This window comes from Ovis aries, chromosome 12 (assembly GCF_016772045.2).
Source record: "Ovis aries strain OAR_USU_Benz2616 breed Rambouillet chromosome 12, ARS-UI_Ramb_v3.0, whole genome shotgun sequence".
In the NCBI taxonomy this organism is placed as follows: Eukaryota; Metazoa; Chordata; class Mammalia; order Artiodactyla; family Bovidae; genus Ovis; species Ovis aries.
The window spans coordinates 2,731,836-2,757,764 of NC_056065.1; the positions used below are offsets into that span (position 1 = coordinate 2,731,836).

Consider the following 25,929-nt stretch of genomic DNA (forward strand, 5'->3'; position numbering starts at 1 on the left):
TTAAACATCCTGGACATTATACAGAAAGCTAAAAGGTAAAGAAGCGCCAGACTGGCTAGGTACTGTAGGATCTGAGGAACAACACAGCAGTGAGATCCTCAGGTTTTCTTTTTGCCTCATATATCCTGGACCAGGTGATGGAGATGTCAACAACCAAGCAGCGTCAATGGGCACCCACAGTGGGCATACACCCTCCCAGAGAGTCAAAGGACAAGCAACAGACACTACCATAGCGCTAACACAGGTATTAGAGCCTAACAAACATTTCAACGCAGCCATCATTAAAATGCTTCATCAAGCAATTACAAACATGCTTGGGACAAATGGGGGAAAGAGAAATCTCAGCAAAGAAACAGAAGATGACCAAATGGGAATCTCAGAACTGAAAAATATAAAAACTGAAATTAAAAAAAAAAAGAAACCTCAAAAGATGGGTTCAGCAGCCAGTGGAAAAGAGGAAAGAATCAGTAAACTGGAAGACAGAATATATTGGGGAATCTGAACAAAACGGGAAAAAAATGCCATGAAAAAAATGAACAGAGCCTCTGGGACCTGTGGGACCATAACAAAAGATCTAATATCTAATATCCATGGCGTCAGAGTTCTGGAGGGAGAAAATAGAGTAAGGCTTAAAAGTATCTGAAGAAATAATGACTGAAACTTTTTCAAATTTGACAAAAGATATAAAATATACAGATTCAAGAAGCTAAGCAAACCTCAAAGAAGATGAATTCAAAGAAATCCAGAAATATTTCTGGATCAAGAAATATTTCTTGAGAAAAGAAATATCTTTTCTCAAGGTCTGATGTTTGAAACAAAAATCCTAACAGTATCTTAGGTAGGTATCAATATACATAGAGGAAATGTTTAAGACAATTATATCATAAACAAGGAAGGGAAAGAGAGGTAAAGGGAAAGTTTCCATATTTCAACTAGTGAAACATCAACGTGAGTAGAAGGCGATTAGTTATGTATATATATAGCAATATCTAGCAACCATTAAAAAGCTATACAAGCTATACAAAGAAATAAACTCAGAAATAATACAGATAAGTCAAGATGAAATTCTAAAAATAGTTCAGTAACCTACAGAAAGCCAAAAAAAAAGAAAGAAAGAAAACAGAGAAACAAAAAACAGAACAAACAAACAGAAAAAGAAACCCTAAATGAGTCTTTATTCAAATTTTGCAATGAATAGGATTTGCTACTTATAGGAGGCAACACAGTTCCATGGTTAAGAACATAGGCTCAAGTCAGATTTATACTCAAGCCTAGACATTATGACCTTCTAGCTGGGCAAGTTATATAATCTTTCTGACTTTCTCATTTATAACATGGAAATAATAACAGTATCTGCAGATGAGAGAATTAAAATTAATGCACATAAAACTGTGAGTCCAGAACAGTAAGTGCTCAAAAACCACTACTTACATCAGAGACAAGATAAATGTATTCCCAGACTTGATGCTCAATGCAGAGAAAGGCAGGAGGAAGCTGAGGAAGTGCGCGTGGCGGGACTGAGCTCAAGTCTGCACACAAAGGACTCAGGCGCCTCTCCCACCACCTCTACAACACTCCCAGTCAACGCGAGGACCTTTCTGGGGAACGCGAACCTAAAAAGGAAGGTGCCTACAAACGCTATAACTTGAGGGTTGATAACAAAAAGGCCGGGTGAAGAGAGGGTAAGAGGGTGAGCCAAGACTCACATACACTGTAGTAAGAAGTCATGAGTAAGTTCTCGAAATTAAACCAAGAATATGCATAAGTACTTTAGAAATATTAAGACAAATATCAAGAGAAACAAACCGGAAGAATGGAAGTACACGGGGAATAGGAGAAAGCTGGAAAACTGGGAAAGGGAAGAAACAAGGACCCGCCTCTGCAGCGCTTCCAGCACCTCACCACACAACAGACAATCTCACCACACAACAGAATGCTAGGATGACTCCACTTTGCCTTTAGACCCTCCGCAGTGTAGTAACTTTCTGTTTTACAGCAGGCTTGTATTTCTGTTATAATAGAGGGAATTAACAATACATTCTTCAGTTCCAAATTCCGTAAGTTCAAGAACGAGGGATTCTCATACATTCTCACATCTGACAATACTGTTTCTTTCCAAAAGACAGATAGGTCTTAGACTCTTAAATATCATTTTTTCTACCTATCCAGTGCTTGAAAGTCTTCTGCAGCGACTGTACGAAGAGACAGCAAGCCCAAGGAGGGCCAGTCCCACTGGTAAGTTCTTCCCTGGGCAGCCCACCCCATCCACAGGCACTCTGCTTTGGAGCTCTTCTCTATTCTAAGCTAACATTTGTTTCCCCATAAATTCCATTCGCTATCTACAAGTCCTGCTGCTTGCTCTTAGGTCAATTTTTCTGTGTTGCATACGTCAGTTCTTTAATAGTTGAAGACAGCTATTATACCTATCCAAAACTCCTCTTGGTGAAATTTCCTTAGTCCTTAATATGTTCAAATATTATACAACAATTAATACATAAAGCATATTCTAAATGAGACTGGATCAAAGAAAAATGCAAAATATGTACAATTACTGACCTTAACTCTCATCTATCAATATATTTAACAAAAACCAGGGAACAGTTACGATGCACACATACCAAGTAACACTATACATATGTACACACGCACACATATATATCAGCACAGAAAATCATCTACCATACAGTAAGCGGAAGAGGAAGCTATAAAACAATGTTTCCATTAAAAAATACACATTTACTTGTGTGTGTATATTTTTATATATGTGAGAGATACAGACAGATCTTACAGCTAAAAGATACATTTCTTTCTCTAATTTGGGCTTCCCTGGGGGCTCAGATGGTAAAGAATCTGCCTGCAGTGCGGGACACCTGGGTTCGATTCCTGGGCTGGAACAACGCCCTGGAGGACAGCGTGGCAACCCACTCCAGTATTCTTGCCTGTGGAAACCTCAAGGAGTAGACAAGGGGCTTTCATTTTTCACTCTATATACTCATATATTGTTTGAATGGTTTAAAGTTCTTAATAATCAAGTTTTGTGACAAAGAATCTTCACTAAGATATCCCACTCACCAAACAAGTACCCATGCGTCTACTGTATGCCAGGCATAAAGCTAGAAGCTGGGAATACAGCAGGACATGGCAGACAAGGAGCACGTATCCACACCCCTTACCACATTCCAGGGCAGACACTCATGAAATAACCATGTGCAGTACAGTGCAACAGGAGACACAGAACTCTGGCTCACTGCGTCTGCCTCAAATCCTACACTAACGCCTCCATCCCAGCAGCAAACCTAAGGGTCATCAGCTTACCTTCTCTCCTTCACTCACACCCCTCCTCTCATCAACGCCTATGCCCTCTAATTTCTACCATCTCTCACATCTGTGCCGTTCAGCTGTATTCCTGGTGCATCCATCCTCGTCCTCTCTAACCTAGACCACGGCACTCCTCTTTTCGTTTGCCATCCTCTTTGCCACATGCTGCTCTAGAGATCCTTCTAAAATGAAAAGCTCTTCGTGTCACCTTTCCTCCTACAGAGCTTTAATGGCTGCACAGTACCACCAGGATAAGACCTACGTGCTCCTCGGAGCGCAGCTCACCTTGGCAGCTGCCCTACCACATCGTCCGCAGCACAATCCAGCGATCTGAGCCACTGCGGTTCCTCCTGTTACCATGCTCGTACCGAGTGACGTGCTTTTGTCTGTGCAGAGCTGTCTGCCTGGAATACAACTGGGAAACACCCACTCATCTGACAAGTCTGAGGTTGGACATCACCTTATCTTTGAAGCCTTTTCTGACCACTATTCTTCCCCAATACAACTGATTATTTCCTCCTTTGCACTTTTGCCTCCACTAAATTTCAAACGTAGTTCTTATGTAGGACCTACAAACCTTTAGTACTTGTTTTTGTCTCCCCCAAACCCTAACTTTTACCCTAAATGCTTAAAACAATATCTGGCACATAATTCACGTTCAATGTTTGCGGAAGAAATGATTGTATGAGAGAAAAACTTCTATGTGCAAAGACACTGACTAAATACTACATAGCAGAGAAACAAAAAATGATTAAGCAAATCATGGTTTATCTACCAGAAGATACATAGCCATTAAAAAAAGTTTTTAAAGGCTACACAAGCAGGAAAACGTCTGGTGTTAACGAGGAAAAAAGCAAAATGTAAAACATGGTACACAAACTTTGCTTTTAAAAAATATATAGTAACAAATCAAAATATTTATAGTAGTTATATCTGGGTGGTAAGACTATGGAAGATAAGTCTTTCTCCTTTGTACTGCATTTGTATTTTCTTTAATTTTCTAATTATTATTTTATAATAAAAATATGAATAATTTAAGTGGCAGCACTTTTAAAATTAGATTGTGATGATAGCTGCACAACTCTGAAAATATGAAAAAATGAAATGTACATTTTAGTTGGATGGATGTTACAGCATGTGAATTATACATATCTTAATAAAGCTGGTAAAAATGTGCGTATCTACTTAAATCTTTATTGCAAAAACACAATAATAAAAAAGAAATAAAATGCAAAAGAACTAGAAAGGGCTTAAGAAATTATACAGGCCAGTTCTCTCATTCTACATTTTAGAGAAAAGTTCTGGCCAAAGCTGCTAGTTCATTAGTGGCCAATCCTAGACTGGGATTCATGTCTCCTCCCAAACCAGCGCTTTACAATACCACTGCTGCTTATATTTAGGCCAAAGGAAGTATGTTAGCTTCATAACTCTAGACCAGATAAGGTGTTTTTGATCCCAAGCTCATTTAAAAGAAGTGCTGCCCCAAAATAAAATTTTCGGAAAGAAACAGTCCCTGAGAATAAGAATAAAATCAAAGGGAATTTATTTAATACCAGATTTCAGCTCAATATTTTTGATAGAAAGCCTTAATAACTACAATTCAATGAAGGAACAGGCATGTTTGTGATCACTACAACTGCTGTAATTCAAGGACAGGACAAGCTGGACACCTGAACTTTCAAGCTTCCCTCCTAACCAAGATTTTCCTATTCTAAATGAAAAGGTCCGTATCACAAATAAGACCACAGCTGCAATCTGCAAATGTCTCACTTCAGTGCTGCAGTATTCTCAGACAGAGCCTGGCGCTGATCCACATTGCAATGGATTTCTCCCCACAGAAGTGCTCAACATCAGCATGAGTTCAACCTTTCTACAAGCTATGAGAAATTATGTTACTAATGGCCAAATACTCGGAACTTTAAATATTAAAATTCATCTAATGAGACTGGCAATTACACAGTTACAATTCACCCCAATTCAATCCATATTTAATACTCAAACTTTAAACTCCTTACCATAAAGAGCAGACTGGGTGAATGTGTGCGCTGATTATCTTAGCAATGCCTCTCGTCAGGAAATCCCAGATGACGATTCGACCGTCATTACAGCCAACTGCGAGCAGGGTGCCCCACCTGTTAAAGGTGCAAGTCAGGGCCATGCTGATACAATCCAAAGTCCCATCAGCCTCCTAAAAATTAAAGCGAAGGCAAGAAACAGACAGTGATTCCCAGATATCCAAACCATTTCTTAAAAGCTTCTCCAACATCTATAATACTTCTTTTGAATTTAAACCAAAAATTTGATATATACCAAAATAATCTATGTGTGTTCTTTTATTTATTAAACTAACCAAAATGGAGAAATACTTATAAAAACTAAAAGAGAACTGTTAGAAACAGATGTGACCAATCCTTTATATTACTACTATGACTTTATACAAATTCTCCAGGAGGCAATTAGGCAAAATAAACCAGGATTCACTAAGAGTCATCTTACTGATCAAGCAATCAGAGTTCTTGAAATTTATCCCAAGAAAGATAATCTATTAATAAAACAAAACCCCTAGGAAAATCAAATAAATTTATAGTATCAAGCCATTTAAAAAATCCAAGTATTACAAAATATTTTTACATTTTAAAAAGTAAAGCACACTTACAGTATACATATTAATATGTAAAAACACTGATCAAAACTATAAAAACACACAAAAAACACATTTTCATACAGGTGACAGGTTTGTGAAAAATGCTTTAATCAAAGTCTTTTTGAAATTTAAAGGGAAATGAACTATAAGATTTACAACATTGAGATTTCCAACCAATATGGACTGTCCACTTTCCACCCTATTCAAAATTAAACTTTAGTTATTTTTTTAGCAAAAGATCATCACACTTAATGCTTCTATTATCAAAGAAAAAGAAGATGAAAATGTAGTCTTCACTCTACTTAAACATAAAAGCTAGCAAGTTACCATGTTTCTAAAATCACAAGATTATGCTCTTACCTCTGGATAATTCTGCCCAAAGGACTCTGCAACAAAAGAAAGAAAGAGCTGATGGAACATGTGCAACGTACCAGGAACCCTACAGCTCCCCGTGTACAGAGCGGCCTGCAGAGCGCGGGTGGGGACCTGGGGCTTGTGCAGGGGCTCCCTGAGGTCACACTGATTTTCATTATCATACCAGCATGGCAATTGCCTTTTTACTCTCATTATCTCATAAGTTTACAGATAAGTTCTACTGATGCTATTCAAGCTGTGAAACACTGTGAATACAGAATCCAGACAACTTCTATCCAGGCAAACATTAAACAGGATTGTAAGAATGCAAAACAATACCTCTCTTCTCACTGAATATTTTTTGTTTGAAAATAGTTATTTTTCATTAAAATGTTTTTAATGTAAACATTTAATGGTGTGTTTTACAGTTACTTTTATATAACAAACTTTAAAAGCTCAAATCAGTCAAGTTATCTTAAATCTCAACTACTCCCTTAAACCCTTCACTAACAGCAGTCAACCAACAGGATTCATCTCCAGTCCAAACAATAGCACTTGGGCTATAACATAATTTGGTAGTTGGTTAAACACAAAATTCTCTATATTGATTTCTTCAGCAAATAACATTTTGATACACACATCTCTGAATGTCTTTCCTATATTAAATTTGGCATTTACACATTAGTGTATTTTTTCTAAAAACTGTTTATTACTCATGTGTAAATGGCAAAATTACATTTGCTGTGGTTTTTCCAGTAGTCATGAATGGATGTGAGAGCTGCATTAAAAAGACAGGTGAGTGTCCAAGAACTGATGCTTTTGAACTGTGGTGCTGGAGAAGACCCTTGAGAGTCCCCTGGACTGAAACGAGATCTAACTAGTCAGTCCTAAAGGAAATCAACCCTGAATATTCACTGGAAGGACTGATGCTGAAGCTGAAACTCCAATACTTTGGACACCTGATGCGAAGAGCTGACTCATCTGAAAAGACCCTGATGCTGGGAAAGATTGAAGGTGGGAAGAGAAGGGGACGACAGAGGATGGTTGGATGGCATCACAGACTCAATGGACATAAGTCTGAGTAAACTCTGGGAGTTGGTGATGGACAGGGAGGCGTGATGTGCTGCAGTCCATGGGGTCGCAAAGAGCGGGACGCAACTGAGCGACTGAACTGAACTGAATAAACTCAACTGAATAACATTTTGAGCTACAGTACGATGATACTGCTTGTCAGAAGTTTGTTTAATGCAGCAACATCTTTATCAATATTTACTTATGTTATTACCTAAATATTTTATTACAGTGATATTTAAACTATACTCTTAGAACTATAGCTCCAAGAAAGCAGTTTACATTTAGGATATCCAAGTAAGATTCCATTAAAAAAAAAAAAAAGACTACTATTTTTAGTTTTTGACCATATGATCCAGCAATTTCACTCCTGAGTATATATTTGAAGAAAATGAAAACACTAACTCAAAAAGATTCATGCAACCTAATGTTCATAGCAGCATTATTTATAATAGTCAAGATAACAGAAGCAACCTATCTGCCCATCAACAGATGAACGTGTAAAGCAGCTACGGCAAGTGTGCATATATATGGATGTGTGTGTATGTATATACATATATATTTACATAACTGATAATATACTTCTCAGGCATAAAAAAGAATGAGATGCTGCCATTTGTTACCAGTGGAGACAGAGAGGGACAGAGGACAGGGAGAGAGGTACAGACTATTATGCATAAAATAAACAAACTCTAAGGATATATTGTACAGCATGGGGAATATAACCAACACTTTATAATAACTTTAAATGGAGTATAATCTATAAAAACATTGAATCACTATGTCGTATACCTGAAACTAACTCATGTTTTAAATCAACTGTACTTCAATTTTTTTAAAAAGACGTCTGATTTTTAAATATCTGAAAATAAATTTTATTACATTTTATCCTTTATAAAAATTAATAGAAATCCAAACAATAAAAACATTAAAACTAGTCAAAAGAAATCAGGCCTTAAAATTAAGAAAACTAAAAGACGAGTATGAAGCTGAACAACTGCCCCCCGCCAAGAAAGGCGATCATTTTATCTAATACTTTAGTGTGATTTCATTCAAATATTAAAGACAACAATGAAATGAAAAGCTGAAACCAGATCAAGATAGGCTTTTTTTGAAAAAATCTTTTTAAAATTACTGAAGTAATACATGTAAGTAATACAAATATGTGTAATTAAAAAATGATGGTTTCCTCCTTGCAACCCCCCAATTCAATTCCTGGGTCAGGGAGATCTGCTGGAGAAGGGATAGGCTACCCACTCCAGTATTCCTGGGCTTCCCTTGTGGCTCAGCTGGCAAAGAATCCGCCTGCAATGCAGGAGACCTGGGTTTGATCTCTGGGTTGGGAAGATCCCCGGGAGAAGGGAATGGGTACCACTCCAGTATTCTGGCCTGGAGAATTCCATGGAGTCACAAAGAGTCGGACACGACTGAGCGACTTTCACTCCCACTCACCAAGGTAAAAGCTTCCATATATTTCTGTATGCTTATAGAAATATTAACATATTTAAGGTTTCCTAAATAAAATACTATTAGGTTGGTGCAAAAGTAACTGCAGTTTAGAACTGCTGAACCTTGCATTTGGTACTGGAATACATTCTTAAATATGGTTATGTTATACATCATTTTAATGCACACTTCTTGTTTTGTTTGTTGCTAATGACTTATCACTTGCTGCTTATTTTATATTTATTTTAAACTTGGGAAATGATGCTAGACAAAAAGTAAATTCTAGCAATTTTCTCATTCAAGTTCATAAAGCAGCAAAGACAGCTCACAACATCAACAGTCCATTTGGCCCAGGAACTACTGGAGGACATACAATGCCAGCGGTGCTTTAAGAAGTTCTGCAAAGGAAGATGAGAGCCTTGAAGATGAGGAGCACAGTGGCGGGCCACTGGAAGCTGACAAGCACCGATTCAGAGGATCATCGAAGCTGAAGTTGCCAAAGAGCTTGACAATGAGTCGTCCAGCATTTGAAGTGAATAGGAAAGATAAAACAGCTTGACAAGATTCTTGCAGCCTCATAAGAGGACTGCAAATAAAATACAACCACTTTGCTGTCTTGTCTTACTCTACACAACAACAAACCATTTCTCGAACTGTGATGTGCAATAAAAAGTGGATTTCATAGGACAACGGGCAACGGTCAGGCTGGACTGAGAAGCAGCTCCAAAGCACTTCCCAAGGCCAACCTGCACCCAAAGAGGTCATGGCCGCTGTCTGGTTGTCTCCTGCCCCTCTGATCCACTGCAGCTTTCTGAATCCTGGGGAAGCCATCACATCTGAGAAGTGTGCTCAGCAAATCCACGAGACGTACCAGACACTCCAAGCTGGAAGCTGGCACTGGTCAACAGAAAGGACCCAATTCTTCTCTATGACAAGGCTTGATCGCACATCACACAACCAACGCTTCAAAAGCTGAATGAATTGGGCTACAAAGCTTTGCCTCATCAGTCACATTCACCAACTTCCCACCAACCCACTACCACTTCTGCAGTATCTGAACAACTTTCTGCAGGGAAAACACTTCCACAACCAGCAGGAGGCAGAAAAAGCTTTCCAAGAGTCCATCAAATACCAAAGCATGGATTTTTACGCCACAGGAATAAACAATCTTATTTCTCATTGGCAAAACTGTGATTGTAATGGTTCCTATTTTGATTAATAAAGATGTATTTGAGCCTAGTTATAATGATTTAAACTTCACGGTCTGAAATTGCAATTACATTTGTACCAACCTAATACACATAATATATGTATTATATTAATATGCATTATGAACAAGAGAAGACTTTACACATGGACATCACCAGATGGCCAACACCGAAATCAGATTAATTATATTCTTTGCAGCCAAAGATGGAGAAGCTCTATACATTCAGTAAAAATAAGACCAGGAACTAACTGTGTCTCAGATCATGAACTCCTTATTGCCAAATTCAGCCTTAAACTGGAGAAAGTGGGGCAAACCACTACACCATTCAGGTTTGACCTAAATCAAATCCCTTATGATTATACAATGGAAGTGAGAAATAGATTTAAGGGACTAGATCTGATAGACAGAGTGCCTGATGAACTATGGACAGAGGTTCGTGACACTGTACAGGAGACAGGGATCAAGACCATCCCCATGGAAAAGAAATGCAAAAAAGCAAAATGGCTGTCTGAGGAGGGCTTACAAATAGCTGTGAAAAGAAGAGAAGCAAAAAAACAAAGGAGAAAAGGCAACATATACCAATTTGAATGCACAGTTCCAAAGAATAGCAAGGAGAGATAAGAAAGCCTTCCTCAGCGATCAATGCAAAGAAATAGAGGAAAACAGTAGAATGGGAAAGACTAGAGATCTCTTCAAGAAAATCAGAGCTACCAAGGGAACATTTCATGCACAGATGGGCTCAATAAAGGACAGAAATGGTCTGGACCTAACAGAAGCAGAAGATATTAAGAAGAGGTGGCAAGAATACACAGAAGAACTGTACAAAAAAGATCTTCACGACTCAGATAATCACGATGGTGTCATCACTACCTAGAGCCAGACATCCTGGAATGTGAAGTCAAGTGGGCCTTACAAAGCATCACTGCGAACAAAGCTAGTGGAGGTGATGGAATTCCAGTTGAGCTATTTCAAATCCTGGAAGATGATGCTGTGAAAGTGCTGCACTCAATAGGCCAGCAACTTTGGAAAACTCAGCAGTGGCCACAGGACTGGAAAAGGTCAGGTTTCATTCCAATCCCAAAGAAAGGCAATGCCAAAGAATGCTCAAACTACCACACAATTGCACTCATCTCACATGCTAGTAAAGTAATGCTCAAAATTCTCCAAGCCAGGCTTCAGCAATACATGAACTGTGAACGTCTTGATGTTCAAGCTGGTTTTAGAAAAGGCAGACGAACCAGAGATCAAATTGCCAACATCTGCTGGATCATGGAAAAAGCAAGAGAGTTCCAGAAAACATCTATTTCTGCTTTATTGACTATGCCAAAGCCTTTGACTGTGTGGATCACAATAAACTGTGGAAAATTCTGAAAGAGATGGGAATATCAGACCACCTGACCTGCCTCCTGAAAAACCTGTATGCAGGTCAGGTAGCAACAGTTAGAACTGGACACGGAACAACAGACTGGTTCCAAATAGGAAAAGGAGTCCGTCAAGGCTGTATATTGTCACCCTGCTTATTTAACTTCTATGCAGGGTACATCATGAGAAACGCTGGGCTGGAAGAAGCACAAGCTGGAATCAAGATTGCCGGGAGAAATATCAATAACCTCAGATATGCAGATAACACCACCCTTATGGCAGAAAGTGAAGAGGAACTCAAAAGCCTCTTGATGAAAGCGAAACAGAAAGTGAAAAAGTGGGCTTAAAGCTCAACATTCAGAAAACGAAGATCATGGCATCTGGTCCCATCACTTCATGGGAAATAGATGGGGAAACAGTGGGAACAGTGTCAGACTTTATTTTGGGGGGCTCCAAAATCACTGCAGATGGTGATTGCAGCCATGAAATTAAAAGAACCTGACTCCTTGGAAGAAAAGTTATGACCAACCTAGATAGCATATTGAAAAGCAGAGACCTTACTTTGCCAACAAAGGTCCATCTAGTCAAGGCTATGGTTTTCCAGTGGTCATGTATGGATGTGAGTTGGACTGTGAAGAAAGCTGAGCGCCGAAGAATTGATGCTTTTGAACTGTGGTGTTGGACAGGACTCTTGAGAGTCCCTTGGACTGTAAGGAGATCCAACCAGACCATCCTAAAGGTAATCAGTCCTGGGTGTTCATTGGAAGGTCTAATGTTGAAGCTGAAACTCCAATACTTTGCCCACCTCACGCGAAGAGTTGACTCACTGGAAAAGACCCTGATGCTGGGAAAGATTGAGGGCAGGAGGAGAAGGGGATGACAGAAGATAAGATGGTTGGATGGCAAAACTGACTTGATGGAAATGAGTCTGAACAAGCTCTAGGAGTTGGTGATGGACAGGGAGGCCTGGCGTGCTGCAGCTCATGGAGTTGCAAAGAATCCAACAAGACTGAGCGACTGAACTGAACCGATGAACAAAATATCCTATATATCTTTCCAAAGCAATAATAGAGATCTATATTTACATGATTAAGAGAAAAAAGGAATAGTCATTTAAAAATTAAAAACAACACAGAAAACCACAATCTTCAAATATGAAGCCCTCAGGAAGGAGCAGAGCACAACTGGCTGTGTTCAGAGAAAGGAAAGCCATATTCAAGATTCTGAAAGGACTTCCCTTGGGGTCCCGTGATGCTGACTCAGCGCTTCCACTGCAGGGGGCATAGGTCCCTCCCCTGGTCCTGGAACTGACATCCTGAAAGCCATGCAGCGTGGTCAGAAACAACAACAAAAAAGACTCCGAGAGAATCCAGAACCCTCGGGCCATCTTAACGTATGATCATGCTTCAGATGACTCCTGATTTCCTACTTCTGTTTTATGCACCGGATGGCTTTCCCCCCCTTTTAGAAGGTCTGTGCGCTAAGTCACTTCAGTCATATCCAACTCTTTGCGACTCTATGGACCGCAGCCCGTGATGCTCCTCTCATCCATGGGATTCTCCAGGCAAGAAGACTGGATCCATCTCCAGGGGATCTTCCCAGCCCAGGGATACACTGCACTGGCAGGCAGGCTCTTCACTACTAGCGCTACCTGGGAAGCCTTTTTGAGGGTCATCCTAGTTAACAGGATGATAACAAGGCATCTAAAGGAACACAAAGAGAAAGTGACATATAAAAACACTAAGTTCATCTGGGCCATTCTGGGTGAGGAGCCTGAGCAAGAATTTGTCAAGCAGCGTTATGGCAGCACAAAGCCACTTCCCCAGAGGTTTAAGGCCATTTTTACATTCTCCATCTCCCACCATCTAACATTTAACATTCTGTTCTGATTAGATTCTTGGGCTTGGTTTTAAAAACTATGGAGCGCAGGAAAAAAGATGCCCAAATATAGCTGCCAAGGAGAAATAAACCCTAGTCGGATTTAACTTCATAATATACTTGATAATTCAAAAAACATGAATGGCTCTTACAACAAAAGACATATTTCCAAAACTGATTACAGAAGAAAAATTCTTGACTGGATCAATGAGGAAAGAACACACCTAAATGTTGTTAAAGACCTGTCATTAAAATAAAAAGTTTTTCAATGTTTGATATTAAGAAAAGGACAGCAGGCCCATATGTTTAGGAGCCATATGGGTTTTTTTAATGGTTTATTCCTCCTAAATCTCAAGGCACAAATAATTATAATGTTATTCAAGCTATTTCTAAGCAGAAAAAATACAGAGTAGTGTCTTACAAAACCAACACAACTAATAACAAAATCTGATACAGACGGGTGGAAAAGAAAACAAGTTGCCGGGGGCCAGCGTGAGGAGCTCCGCCCATGGCAAAGGTCATGAGGAAGGAGGCTTGGCATACTCAAAGGCGTGATCAAGCCTCAGGAAACCCCCTGTTCCTGAGCATCTAACCCCAAAGCCAGAGTCTGTTTTACGCTCTCACCTACACCTCTGACTTTACGGGGGCTCTCCCCCATAACCGTTTCTCTCGGAGAAGGAGTAGACGTGCAGCTCCAAGGCAATAAAAATTCTTGGGCGTGACAAGAGTGTTTCAGCTTACGGACTCCTCTGAAGGTTATCTAGCCCACTTGTATAGGTTTGTCCGGCCACATGTGATTGTTTACAGCCTCCAAATCTGAGAGGCATGAGATGTTTTAGACTTATTAAAGGCGAATTCTTTTGGGGAGTTAGAAATTATTAGTATAATGGGTTGGTTAGGAATTATTTGGTGAAGGGTTCTTCATTTGTTGTGTCAATAATTGCTGCTAATTCCCTGCTCTGGGTGGGACAAGGATGTCTCAGGTCAAACCTCTCTGCTGACAGACTAGCTTGTGTGACAGGATTATCCATACTGCTGCCACTAGGCACAGGATTGTTTACTACCTCTCAACTGTAAACAGCACAGAGAGTTTTGGAGTATTTTGAGAGTCTTAATTAGCATAGGACTTTTTCTTCTTGTTGAGTCAATGATCGCCGCCAGGCCTCCATATCCTTAGGCACCTGGGAATATATTAATCAATGTATTTGGAATATAGCAAACGAAATATAGTAGTTTTTGATGTTAGCAATACTAGACTTTTTGAGTTAATGGATTTTCTCTTTTGTAATAGATCACTGTACTTTGTTATATATCACTGTGTCCTTGCTATGTAAGAATGTAACTTTATCATATCTTAAGACTAAATAGATCTTAAGAGGAGCATTGGTGAAAGGATTTTCATTTGTTGGGCTGATGTTTGCTGCTAAATCTCCATGTTCCCTACCCTTATAATGAATATAACTAGCATATAGGAAGAAATAAGTATTAACCTTTAAGCATATAGGAGAAATAAGTATTAACCTTTAAGACTAATCATGTTAACCTTGGGTTAAATAAATTCCTTTCTTGATTGTAACTCACTACAACCTCACCCTATAGGAATGTAACTTTATTTGGAGGGTGGTGCCTGGTTTAAGAACAAACACCCTTGGAAGAAATAAGTTTTTTGGTTATCAGAAAGAAAGGATCATAAAATGTCAGCAGGTCTCACTCATGGCCAGAAGATGATGTAATATCCCTAAGACCTTTTTTATACATTTATGTGAAGCACCTGATTTTGATAAAGGTCAGGACTACTGACCCCCACGTGACTCTGTATTCATCCCTATGTGTAACAAAAGGTATATAAGCAAACCCAAAAATAAAGACATCGGATCAGTTTCCGGAAAGACTGATTCCCCCATGCCGCTTCTTTCTTGCTCCCGTTTTTCTGGCTGAATTCCCATCTGGAGCATGGATGCTATTCCACGTAATCCAAGTTATTCAGCCTCCTTTTCTCCACTAATCTTCCTACTACACTATCCATTTCTAATCTCTCTATATCTGTGATTAAATATGTATTTTTCCAAAGACGCCGACTCCTTCCCCCCACCTTCGAATCACCCTGGATCCACCGGGGCTGGACCCCGGCAACAAGTCTCTTTCACTTAAGAACATAAACGGTACAAGGTTTATGAATCACCTATAAATTCTACAGAAAAGTAATTTCTAGCAACGTAAATAACTATAATCAAATTCTAAACACAAAAAATCTGGAGTTTATTATTCTACCATATAGGAAGGCATAATGGTACACAGCAAGGGGAGCGGGGCCGGGGAGGAACAGGCCTATCAAACTCACTCCAAAGGAACAGCAGCAGCACAACGTGGTCGAATGTATGTCCCTGGTCAAGAATGTCTAAGTCATACAGTCCTATGAGTAGATACTGAAAAACAAATTTGCTAAAACTCAGTAGCTCATTCTAATAATAGCCAATGGAATAAAAAAATGAAACAATTGGTTTAAACATTAATATAGGAAATAACACTATTTCTCTTTTCTGGCATCACTATCTAAAAAACAGAAGAAATGTTAATTTAAAAAACCACCACCAAATTAGTAAGAAAATAAGGCAAAGTGGTTTTATATCAGGAAAACATTCAAACGTTAATAGCTTTTCTCTACATTGGCAATTAATATCCAGAAATGAAAATGAAGGGGAAAATTCCATTCACAGTGGTTAGAAACATAAATATTTAAGGGAAAATGTAATAAGACATACCACGTATAAAGAAGAAAACTATAAAATCTTGGTTAAGACTGTGAAATATGAATGAGTGAAAAGGCAATCTACAATGCATTCTGGGATAGAAAAGCTTCGGCTTTCTCCAAAAACTAATAAATTTTATGCAATTCCAGACGGATTAACGACAAATGTAGAAGCAATTCTAAATGAACTGCAAGGCTGCTGGTATACGATAAAAATGACATTTCAATTTAGTGGAGAATTTATTTTATATGGATGGACAACTAACTATCCATCTGAGAGAAAAACGGCTCCGATTCCTCTCTCATATCACATATAAAAATAAATTTCAGAAATTAAAATCAGAAATCTTAGAAAAAAATTTGAGAGATTCCATGTATAATATAGGGTGGGGAAGACCTTAACAAAATTAGAAAACCAAAAGAAAGAGAGAAATACATCTGATTATATAAAAACTGGAACATTTTACATGGCACAAGTTTCCATAAACAAAAGATTTACAAAAACTGGCAATGTAGATGACGGACAAGAGTTGGTATCTATACTATAAAGCAAGTCTATACAACAATAAGGAAAAACAATCAGAAAAAAGGCTAAAGGATATGAATAAACAAGAAGAAATAAGAGGGCCTCTAAACAAAGGAAAACATCAAGTTCAGAGAAGTGTAAATCAAGTGAAAAATGAGGTGCCACTTTCATCCATCAGACGGGAAAATTTAGAGACAGAGCACTTGCTGGGGGCGGAAATGTGAATAAAGGAATACTTTCAGTCACCATCTATATAAAAATGGGAATTGTAACAGCCATTTGGAAAAGGAATCTGACAGCATCTATTAAAAGCAAAAATATCCCTCATCTCAATAATCCTACAACTGGAAACCAAAATAAACAATGGTACATAAGGACAAGGGTTTTTAAAGTATTGCTCTTGATTGCAAAAAAAAAAAAAAACAACCCAAAACCAACTCCTGCCCGCCAACTGGGAACAAGGTAAACGCCTGTTATCATTAGTGGAATGAATGAGCTGCTGTACTCAAAGACGGACTGCTGTCGCGCTGTCACTAAGTCGTGTCCAACTCTTTTGTGACCCGCCAGGCTCCTCGGTCCATGGGACTTCCCAGGGAAATATGGATAAATTACACTAATTCTCTTGAAAACTTTGATTTGTGCTACTGAAGGGAAAAAAGACACAAAGTATATATAATTCAATCTCATTTTCCTGGTAACGTGTATATACACACATACGCAACAGGCAGAGAGAAAAATATGGAAGGAGATACATGGGATTATCAACAAAGGAAGGAGGAGGCAGGGGGAAAAAAGACCACCTATAAAAAAATAAACATTTATCGTGCATTCTCTGGTGGCTCAGCAGTTAGGACTCCACACCTCACGCTGAGGACATAAACTTGATCCCTGGCCGGGAATGAAGATCCCACATGCCACGGCAAATAAAGACATGAGCAAATAAATAAGCACTTACAGTTAAAATTCTGTACCATGAGCATGTATCTAACACGAATGCATTAAAAATCATTAGCTCTGTCATCTCCTAACGTGTAGGAACAGGCTTCCCCGGGTCAGTGTTAAAGAGTCTGCCTGCAAATGCAGGGGACGTGCGTTTGATCGCTGGGTTGGAAAGATCCCCCAGAGAAGGAAATGGCAACCCCTTCCAGTATCCTGGCCTGGAGAATTCCATGGACGGAGGAGCCTGGTGGGCTACAGTCGATGGGGTCGCAGAGGCAGAAATGATTTAGCGACTAAATACTACAACTGTTTGCACTGCTGTGATAAATAATTACCGTATATGTTAATTTGAAAAGCATAAAGAAATTTAATGAGTTTTCTAGACGTGAACTCATGCTGGCTTATCATTTCTTTCAAGTGCTCAAACTTGCATTTATCATTAGCAGCTACCCTTACTAAATGCTTGTGTTTGTCAAACTCTACTAAGATTTTCTGTATGCTGTCTCATTCAATCCTCTCCATTCACTGTTAAGTGAGTACTATCATAATCCATTTCACAGCTAAATTAAAACTGGCAAAACTGGAACCTGGCCAAGAAACCTGGTGCACTATAATCTAGAAACTTGCCCAAATCTGACCTCAGGGTTACTAGTCTATGATTCAGAAACCTCACCTGTCCTTTATTACAAAGTCAGAATTTTGCCCATCTCCTTTATTTCTGCATGTCTTTTCTCTCCCCAAGACACAAAGATCCTCAACATTATTTCACATGCAAGTTCCTTCAAGGCCAAGGAATGTAATTCAACCAAGAGAAGTGAGCTGAGTGGCCTACCGAAATCTCTCCCTGTGAAGGGCTTTCCTTTGCAACGTCCAGTAATCACTTCACTTGCCCTGCTGCCCGCATTCTCCTTGCCTTCACACTCCACATAATGAAGCCGCCTCATCTGGACAGCACTGGCCTTTGATCACATTAGCCTTCCTGAAACTTTTTTTTTAATTATTATCTACAATTCTTCTTTTTTTGATGTGGACCATTGTTTCTGTTTGGTTTTTCGGGTCAGAGGCATGTGGACTCTCAGCTCCCTGACCAGGGATTGAACCTGTATCCCCTGCACTGGAAGGGGAAGTCTTAACCACCGGATCACCAAGGAAGTCCCTCCTGGCTCGAGTCTTAAAAGCTGGTGCCAAGCAACTGTATGCCAGTAATTAAAACTAACGCTGGTGTCACCCTCACACACTCACTTTCAGCAACACACCCTTCTCTTTTTGAGAATCTGAGTTTAGACTGCTTGCAGTGTGAGCACACCAGTTCCCCCAGGGGCCTCCTCTTTTTTCCTAGTTACAATCCTTTCTCCAAACTGCCTTTTTGCTTTCTAGGTCTTTAGAGACTTCTTTCTCCCAGTCTGATGACACGGAATAATACCTACTCCCTAAACAGCTGAACATCTTCCTCTTTAGAAAATCTGGTAGCAGGAACTCTAAAATTTCATGGTCCTTTTGCCCCACTGGAAGTATTTTTGACTTGCCACCTAATTCTTTCCTACTCTAAGTTAGGTCCAGAGTAGCAGTTTCCATTCCACTTCCTCAATCTAACAGGTGATGACAAGAGTCAGCACCATTTCTTTCTAGAGAAATGCAACTTGCAGGTGGCTAAATAACTGATACCGCGAGCTAATCTGGCGCCACGGCTGCTGTAATTACATTTCCCTGGCTCCAGTCTGGCCTCCATTATCAATCCTTAACACAGCTGCTACAGGCAGCCTGTTTTCTAAGCCCCAAATCTCACCACATCACTTACCTGCTCAAAAATCTCCCCTGCTAAAATAAACAATATACTAAAATCCTAAGCACAATTTTAGAAGGCAATAATCTGGCCCCTACCAGTATTTACCATTTTATCTGTGACTAACTCCCCATTAGCACCTGGGCAGAATCTTACATAATCCACCCTAAGCACCAGCTGTAAGCTACCAGCACATGAGTATTCACCACATGTCCATGCCTCAAGCTTGCCCCCACTGTTCTCTGCACCGGTCATCACCTTCATCATCTTTTCCCTTTGGAAAAATCCTAGTCCATCCTTACTGTGACTTAAATAACGCTTCTGCTATAAAATCATCCCAAAATTCCACTGCCGCCCCAACAACGCAGAATTAACTGCTCTTTCAGCTGGTTTCCATAATGGATTCCTACCTTTAACTGTGGTTCCTTATCATGCTGCTAACTGCTAAGTCACTTCAGTCGTGTCCGACTCTGTGTGACCCCATAGACGGCAGCCCACCAGGCTCCCCCGTCCCTGGGTTTCTCCAGGCAAGAACACTGGAGTGGGTTGCCATTTCCCTCTCCAATGCATGAAAGTGAAAAGTGAAAGTGAAGTTGCTCAGTCGTGTCTGACTCTTAGCGACCCCATGGACTATAGCCCACCGGGCTCCTCCGCCCATGGGATTTTCCAGGCAAGAGCACCGGAGTGGGGGGCCACTGCCTTCTCCTTCCTTATCACGGTCATTTGTTTACATCCCTCTCCTCCTGCGTCTGCCTTAGTCGCTCAGTCATGTCCAGCTGTTTGCGATCCTATGGCCTGCAGCCCGCCAGGCTTCTCTGTCCATGGACTTCTCCAGGCAAGAACACTGAAGTGGAGTGCCGTTCCCGTCTCCACAGAATCTCCCTAACCCAGGGACTGAACCCTGGTCTCCTGCATCACAGGCTGACTCTATACCGTGAGCTACAAGGAAGTCCTCTCCTCCCAGTTCTACGTACCTATCCAGGGCAGAAACTGTACCTTACTTCAGGGTTTATCAAACATTAGGACCCAATCCACCACAAATGGATAAATTACTCAGTGAGCCACACAAGTTCTTTAATAGATTAGAACAGAAGATACCAGAGGCCACTGAGCAAAACAACCATCAGCATCATTTTGAGAAACTTAGTTACATGTATATATAATGGGTTATGACAAAATATATTTCTTACTGTGAGTTGACTTAAGTTTGAAAAACTCTTACTTAAATTTTATCTCCAGCGCATACTGCCTAATACACTGTAAGGCCTCAATGGCTAAGACTCAGTGCACCCAATGCAGGGGGGCTGGGTCTGAACCCTGCCCAGGAAACTAGATCCCACACGCTGCCACTAAGACCCAGCAGAGCCCAATAAATAAATAAATTCTTTTTAAAGAAAGAAAGTGGTTGCAGAGGTGAGAGTGTTTGAGCGTCCATATTAAGAACACACTATCATCCCCTTCCTTTACCTGGCCGGACATGCTCTAGTGTGCTCCCTCAGTCACATCACTGCTGTTCCTTTCTCCTTTTTATCTGCAATAATTAACTTTCTCACTGTAAACAATTCAGTCATTCCCATAGAGAATTATATCTTTTGAGTCCAGTCAGTCTTTTAAACTAACTTTCCAATGCTAACGTTCCTTGCTAAGTTTTACCTGCATGAAACTTCTGTACCATACATGAAAACTCCGTCCTATGACTCTGCTCTCTTTCAAGGTATGCGCCTATTACTTCTCCTCCATCCCCAAGTTTTTAAAAATAAGAATCAACTCTGCCTCCAGTCCATCTCCCACATCTTCCTAAATTGTAATTAGTTTCTGTTCAAGTTGCTAAGGAGTCCCAAGTTGCCCAAAAAGTGAGTAGCCCTTTCTCAGCTCTGAGCCTCAATTGCTCCACAATTGCTTCTGTGGAAGATGCCACACTAACCCATATTCTTTTACCTCTAATGAATACATTTATGAAAAGCACTTGAAATGAGGCTGAGCTCACAGTAAGCAGTATGTATGTAACTGTTAGCTGATACATTATCATTTATTCCTCCTCCTATCCTTGAGATATTGATTACCATCCAAGAACCTGTCCTCCGCAGTTTCCTTTTCTTCCTCTCCCACTTTCTCCCTGGGTCTTATCATCTACCCACAAGGTTTTGATTGGCTTATCTGTAGGAGTATTGACACCACCCTTATGGCACAAAGTGAAGAGGAACTAAAAAGGCTCTTGATGAAAGTGGAGGAGAGTGAAAAAGTTGGCTTAAAGCTCAACATTCAGAAAACGAAGATCATGGCATCTGGTCCCATCACTTCATGGGAAATAGATGGGAAACCGTGGAAACAGTGCCAGACTTTATTTTGGGGGGCTCCAAAATCACTGCGGATGGTGACTGCAGCCATGAAATTAAAAAATGCTTACTCCTTGGAAGGAAAGTTATGACCAACTTAGATAGCATATTTAAAAACAGAGACATTACTGTGCCAACAAAGGTCCGTCTAGTCAAGGCTATGGTTTTTCCTGTGCTCATGTATGGATGTACAAGTTGGACTGTGAAGAAAGCTGAGCGCCAAAGAATTGATGCTTTTGAACTGTGGTGTTGGAGAAGACTCTTGAGAGTCCCTTGGACTGCAAGGAGATCCAACCAGTCCATTCTAAAGGAGATCAGCCCTGGATGTTCTTTGGAAGGACTGATGCTAAAGCTGAAACTCCAATACTTTGGCCACCTCATGCGAAGAGTTGACTCATTGGAAAAGACTGATGCTGGGGGGGATTGGGGGCAGGAGGAGAAGGGGACGACCGAGAATGAGATGGCTGGATGGCATCACTGACTCGACGGACATGAGTTTGGGTGAACTCTCGGAGTTGGTGATGGACAGGGAAGCCTGGCGTGCTGCAATTCATGGAGTCGCAAAGAGTTGGACACGACTGAGCGACTGAACTGAACTGAACTGAGGAGTATTATAAATCTGTCTCATAAATACAAACCTCTCTCCTAAATCCCAGGTCAACACTTGACATACCCAATGTTAACTGTCTTTTCCAGATATTCTTAAATGTTTATGAATAGCACCACTATCAATTCCCATTAGTTTTCACTTCACTTTTTCTCACCACCAGCACCAGCACCACCACCACCATGATATGCAATCAATTTTCAAGCTGTCAACTCTACATTCTCTAAGTCTTTTCTTCCCATTTTCTAGTTCAGATCTTCTATATCCCTGATCTACTCTAGCCCTCCAAGCTGGTTTCACAACTTCCAAGACTTCCACCCTATACTGTTGTCAGATAAATCCTTTAAAAAAAAAAAAAAAATCACAGGTCTGACTAAGTTACTTAGCAGGTCAAAACCTTTTAATGCATCTGCTCTACTTTCCTTGAAAAGCAACACTTCTCAGCTGGGCATTCAAAAGCCTCCAAAGACCAGCAACAACCCTGTCTCTTCACCTTTTCACGTTATTCACAGTCCCCACAACCTGGCCAAGCAGGAAAATACCTTTAGGATTCATTTCACGACACCTTAGCTCAAACATATTCCTAAGAAGCATTCCTCCCAATATTTTCAACATTTTGCCACTCTTAAATACACACTCAAAACTCCAAATCCTCCACAGGTTTTGTTTTCCTTTCTGGATTACCTTTCTTGCTCTGCCCCAAAGATACTCACTCCCCTCTTTTAGATGTTCTTAGCCCTTTGCTGCTGTTGTTTAGTGGCCAGTTGTGTCTGACTCTTTCATGATCCCATGGATTGGCATTTCCCAGGCAAGAATACTGAAGTGAGTTGTCATTTCCTTCTCCAGGGGATCTGCCCTACCCAGGGATCGAACCTAAGTCTTCTGCACTGCAGGCGGATTCTTTACCACTCAGCCACCAGGGAAGCCCTTAAAAGCAAAAACCATTCCTTAAAAAGTTTTACAGTCCTTAGGACTGTCAGTGTACCTTCTGGATTTAATTTTTTAAAAAACAGAAACAGACATAGCAAGTCACTTAGAAGTTCCTAAAACCTGACATCCTTAGGCTATGATGCTAAACGTTACCTGATGAAAACCCAGAAAGACCTACAGTTTATGAACAGATTGAGGGAAGAAATGAATCAGAGAGTGTGACAAAAGAAAACCGACTTCCAGCTCACTGCTCAGTGTTTTACACAGCGTCCCTGGTAAGTAACATAACAGAAAGTCAAGACAGCTGGACTTCAGTGCCAACTGTGCGACTTACTTGCTTAGCGCCTTCAGGTCAGCAGCCTCTGAGAGTTTTTCATTTACTCAACGAGGCACTGCTACTGGAAGACACACAAGTTCCCCTCCTTAAGCACCCATGTTTCAGCAAACCCTGGAAAGTGCTCAGAGCCTCACCTCCCTTCCCAGGTTCCCGCCCCAACGTACTCTGGTCCTGCTCTGGGCTCCTGCAGCACCTGGGATCCCTGTATTCGAAAGTAACTCGCAAACTACCTGTCCCTGTCGCTCCACCACTGAACTGCAAAGCGCGCTCGAGGAGAGCGACGCACTCCGCTCGGGCAGAAGCCCGGCTTCCCGCTCCAGTCGCCGGTCCAGACCGAGGCGCCCACAGGTCCGTCCAGAGCCGGGTCCCTGAGGCTGCAGGCGCGGCCCCTCCGCCTGGGCCCCTCCTTTCCAGGACCGAAGCTTCCCCAGGACCCAGCCACAGCCCTCCTCACCCAGCAACTCGAGGTTCATGCCTGAGGACTCCGGCCGCCCGGCCTCGGCTCAGCGACGACACCCACGCCCACGCCCGCCCGCGAAGCCCGCGTCCGAGTGGGGGGCGCCGCAGAGCGCCGGCGCAGGCCCCGGAGACTCCCTGCCTCAGAAGACCCCGCGGCTTCCGCCGCTTGCCCTCGCTTCCGCCTTTGTTTCCGGCGGGCTGTCCACGAATATGCCTAACCAAAAAGAAGACGGACCGCCCTCGGAACCACTTGACTGTGGTATTTTTTAAGGAACGAAAATGTTGTCGTCACTCGGTTTTTCCCACGTGCCAGACTTTGGGGCTGTCCCCCCGAGGCTCGAGGTAAGTGAGTTAGAGGGTTCAGGCACTGACTTAGACGACTCACCCGCCCTTGCTGTGTGCTCCGCGCGCCGTCCCGGCGGGGTGCCTCGGCCGCGGCTGAAAGGTTCCGGCTGGGCGCCGCTGAAGTAAAGGAGCCCTCGGGACAGGTCGGTCCCAGAGCTTGCTGTGGGTCTCTCGGCGGTCAGGGCGGTACTCAGTCCTTGCGCGCGCTGCTTGTCGGGTACCTGTCTCAGTCTGGGAAAGTTATTTTACGCTTGTAAAGGTATGTCGTCGATCCCACGGAAACGTCCAATGGCATTTATCCAAGGATCTACAGTGTACCCAGCGTTCTCCAGGTCGCCGAAAGTGAGTGGGAATGAGAGGTGACTGCGTTCTCTGGAGCTCAACCGGGCAAGGCTGTGATGAGATACCCGAAGCAACGACAGAACCGTTGCTGTAACTAGCGAAGGGGCCAATTCTATATAAACGAACTTTGACTGTGGGTGCTGTGGGCAATCATAAAAAAAAAAAAAAAGCAAAGATGGGCATAAGTTGGCAGCAAAAAAAAAAAAAAAGGACTGAAGCTAGATTTAAAACCAGTCATCCCAGCTCCACTCTTAGTACTAACTTCACCCTGTGGGCAGTATTTTGCCCTCTGTGCATCAGTCTTGTTATATGTAAAATGGGGATGGTGCTTACAGGGTTATTGTGAAGATTAAATGAGTTAACACATATGAAATACTTAGAACAGCAAATGCTTCCTAATGTTAACTATTACTACTTTCCCCTAAATTATCTTACTTCCTTGAGACCGTTAAGGTAGCTAGTAGTCCGATTTAACCAAGTGCAGTAATTGAGGCCGAGAAATTAGGCATGTTAAAGCAAAAACCATGAACCCTAAACGGCATCACTAGAGCCGCAGATAACCAAATCTAGATCTAATACCTAACCTAAGAGCTGGCTCAGCCTTCCCCAGAAAGTCTTGATCGGCTTATCTGAAGTTTTCTGGTTAGCACCAACGAGGTTATTCTCTCCTGGGCCCTCTCCACTCCGGTCTCCACCCCAAACTCCCCTTGAAGGAGCAATCTGCATGATAAAACCCCTGCCACTTCCTTCCTCCCGGAAAGAAGGTTTCTTGGCCTAAAAATAATCCTTTCTTTTCTTCTGCTAATACCTCCCTCACCCCACCCTTCTTCCTATAAGAAGCTTCTGAAATGGCCACCCACTCCAGTACTCTTGTCTGGAAAATCCCATTGGTGGAGGAGCCTGATGGGCTACAGTCCATGGGGTTGCAAAGAGTAGGACACGACTGAGCGACCTCCCTTTCTTTCTGTTCTGTACCTTCTTCCAGAGTGCCCTTCTGTTTACTAGAGGGGATGGTAACCATCTAGTTTAATAATGCCAATTAGATCTTCACATTTAGTGGGGTGGATTTTGGTTTTTAACAGGCAGATTGCATTCCTTCACATATCCAAAACATTGCCAAAATGTCATCCAAAATGCTTTACTATTAACGATGACTGTAGCAGTATTTCTGCACACCCTTGTAATCATTTGTTATTAATCAATCCTCTGAAACTCTGCCAACTGGGGATAGGTGAAAAAATGTCTTGGTTACATTCATATCTTAATGAGGATGATCTTCAGTTTTTCACATGT

The 25,929-nt window shown here is 41.3% G+C and overlaps 1 protein-coding gene across 10 annotated transcripts in view; it reads right to left on the reverse strand.

Annotated features, from left to right (window-relative positions):
* The window catches only part of RBBP5 (RB binding protein 5, histone lysine methyltransferase complex subunit), a 42,148-nt gene extending 18,057 nt beyond the window's left edge, over positions 1–24,091 (reverse strand). For 6 of the 10 annotated variants that reach the window (XM_060396275.1, XM_060396273.1, XM_027976205.2 and 3 more), the window contains exons 1-3: positions 23,945–24,091; positions 6,323–6,348; positions 5,334–5,506 (exon numbers count right to left, since the gene is read on the reverse strand). In XM_060396275.1, coding sequence (XP_060252258.1) covers positions 5,334–5,506; positions 6,323–6,348; positions 23,945–23,963 — 218 coding nt within the window. In that variant the 5' untranslated portion in view covers positions 23,964–24,091. Of the gene's footprint in view, positions 1–5,333; positions 5,507–6,322; positions 6,349–23,487; positions 23,552–23,720; positions 23,835–23,944 lie in introns of those variants that run through there. The other 4 variants (XM_060396274.1, XM_042256965.2, XM_042256964.1 and 1 more) reach the window with 3 other exon arrangements.
* Positions 24,092–25,929: the final 1,838 nt, after the last annotated feature.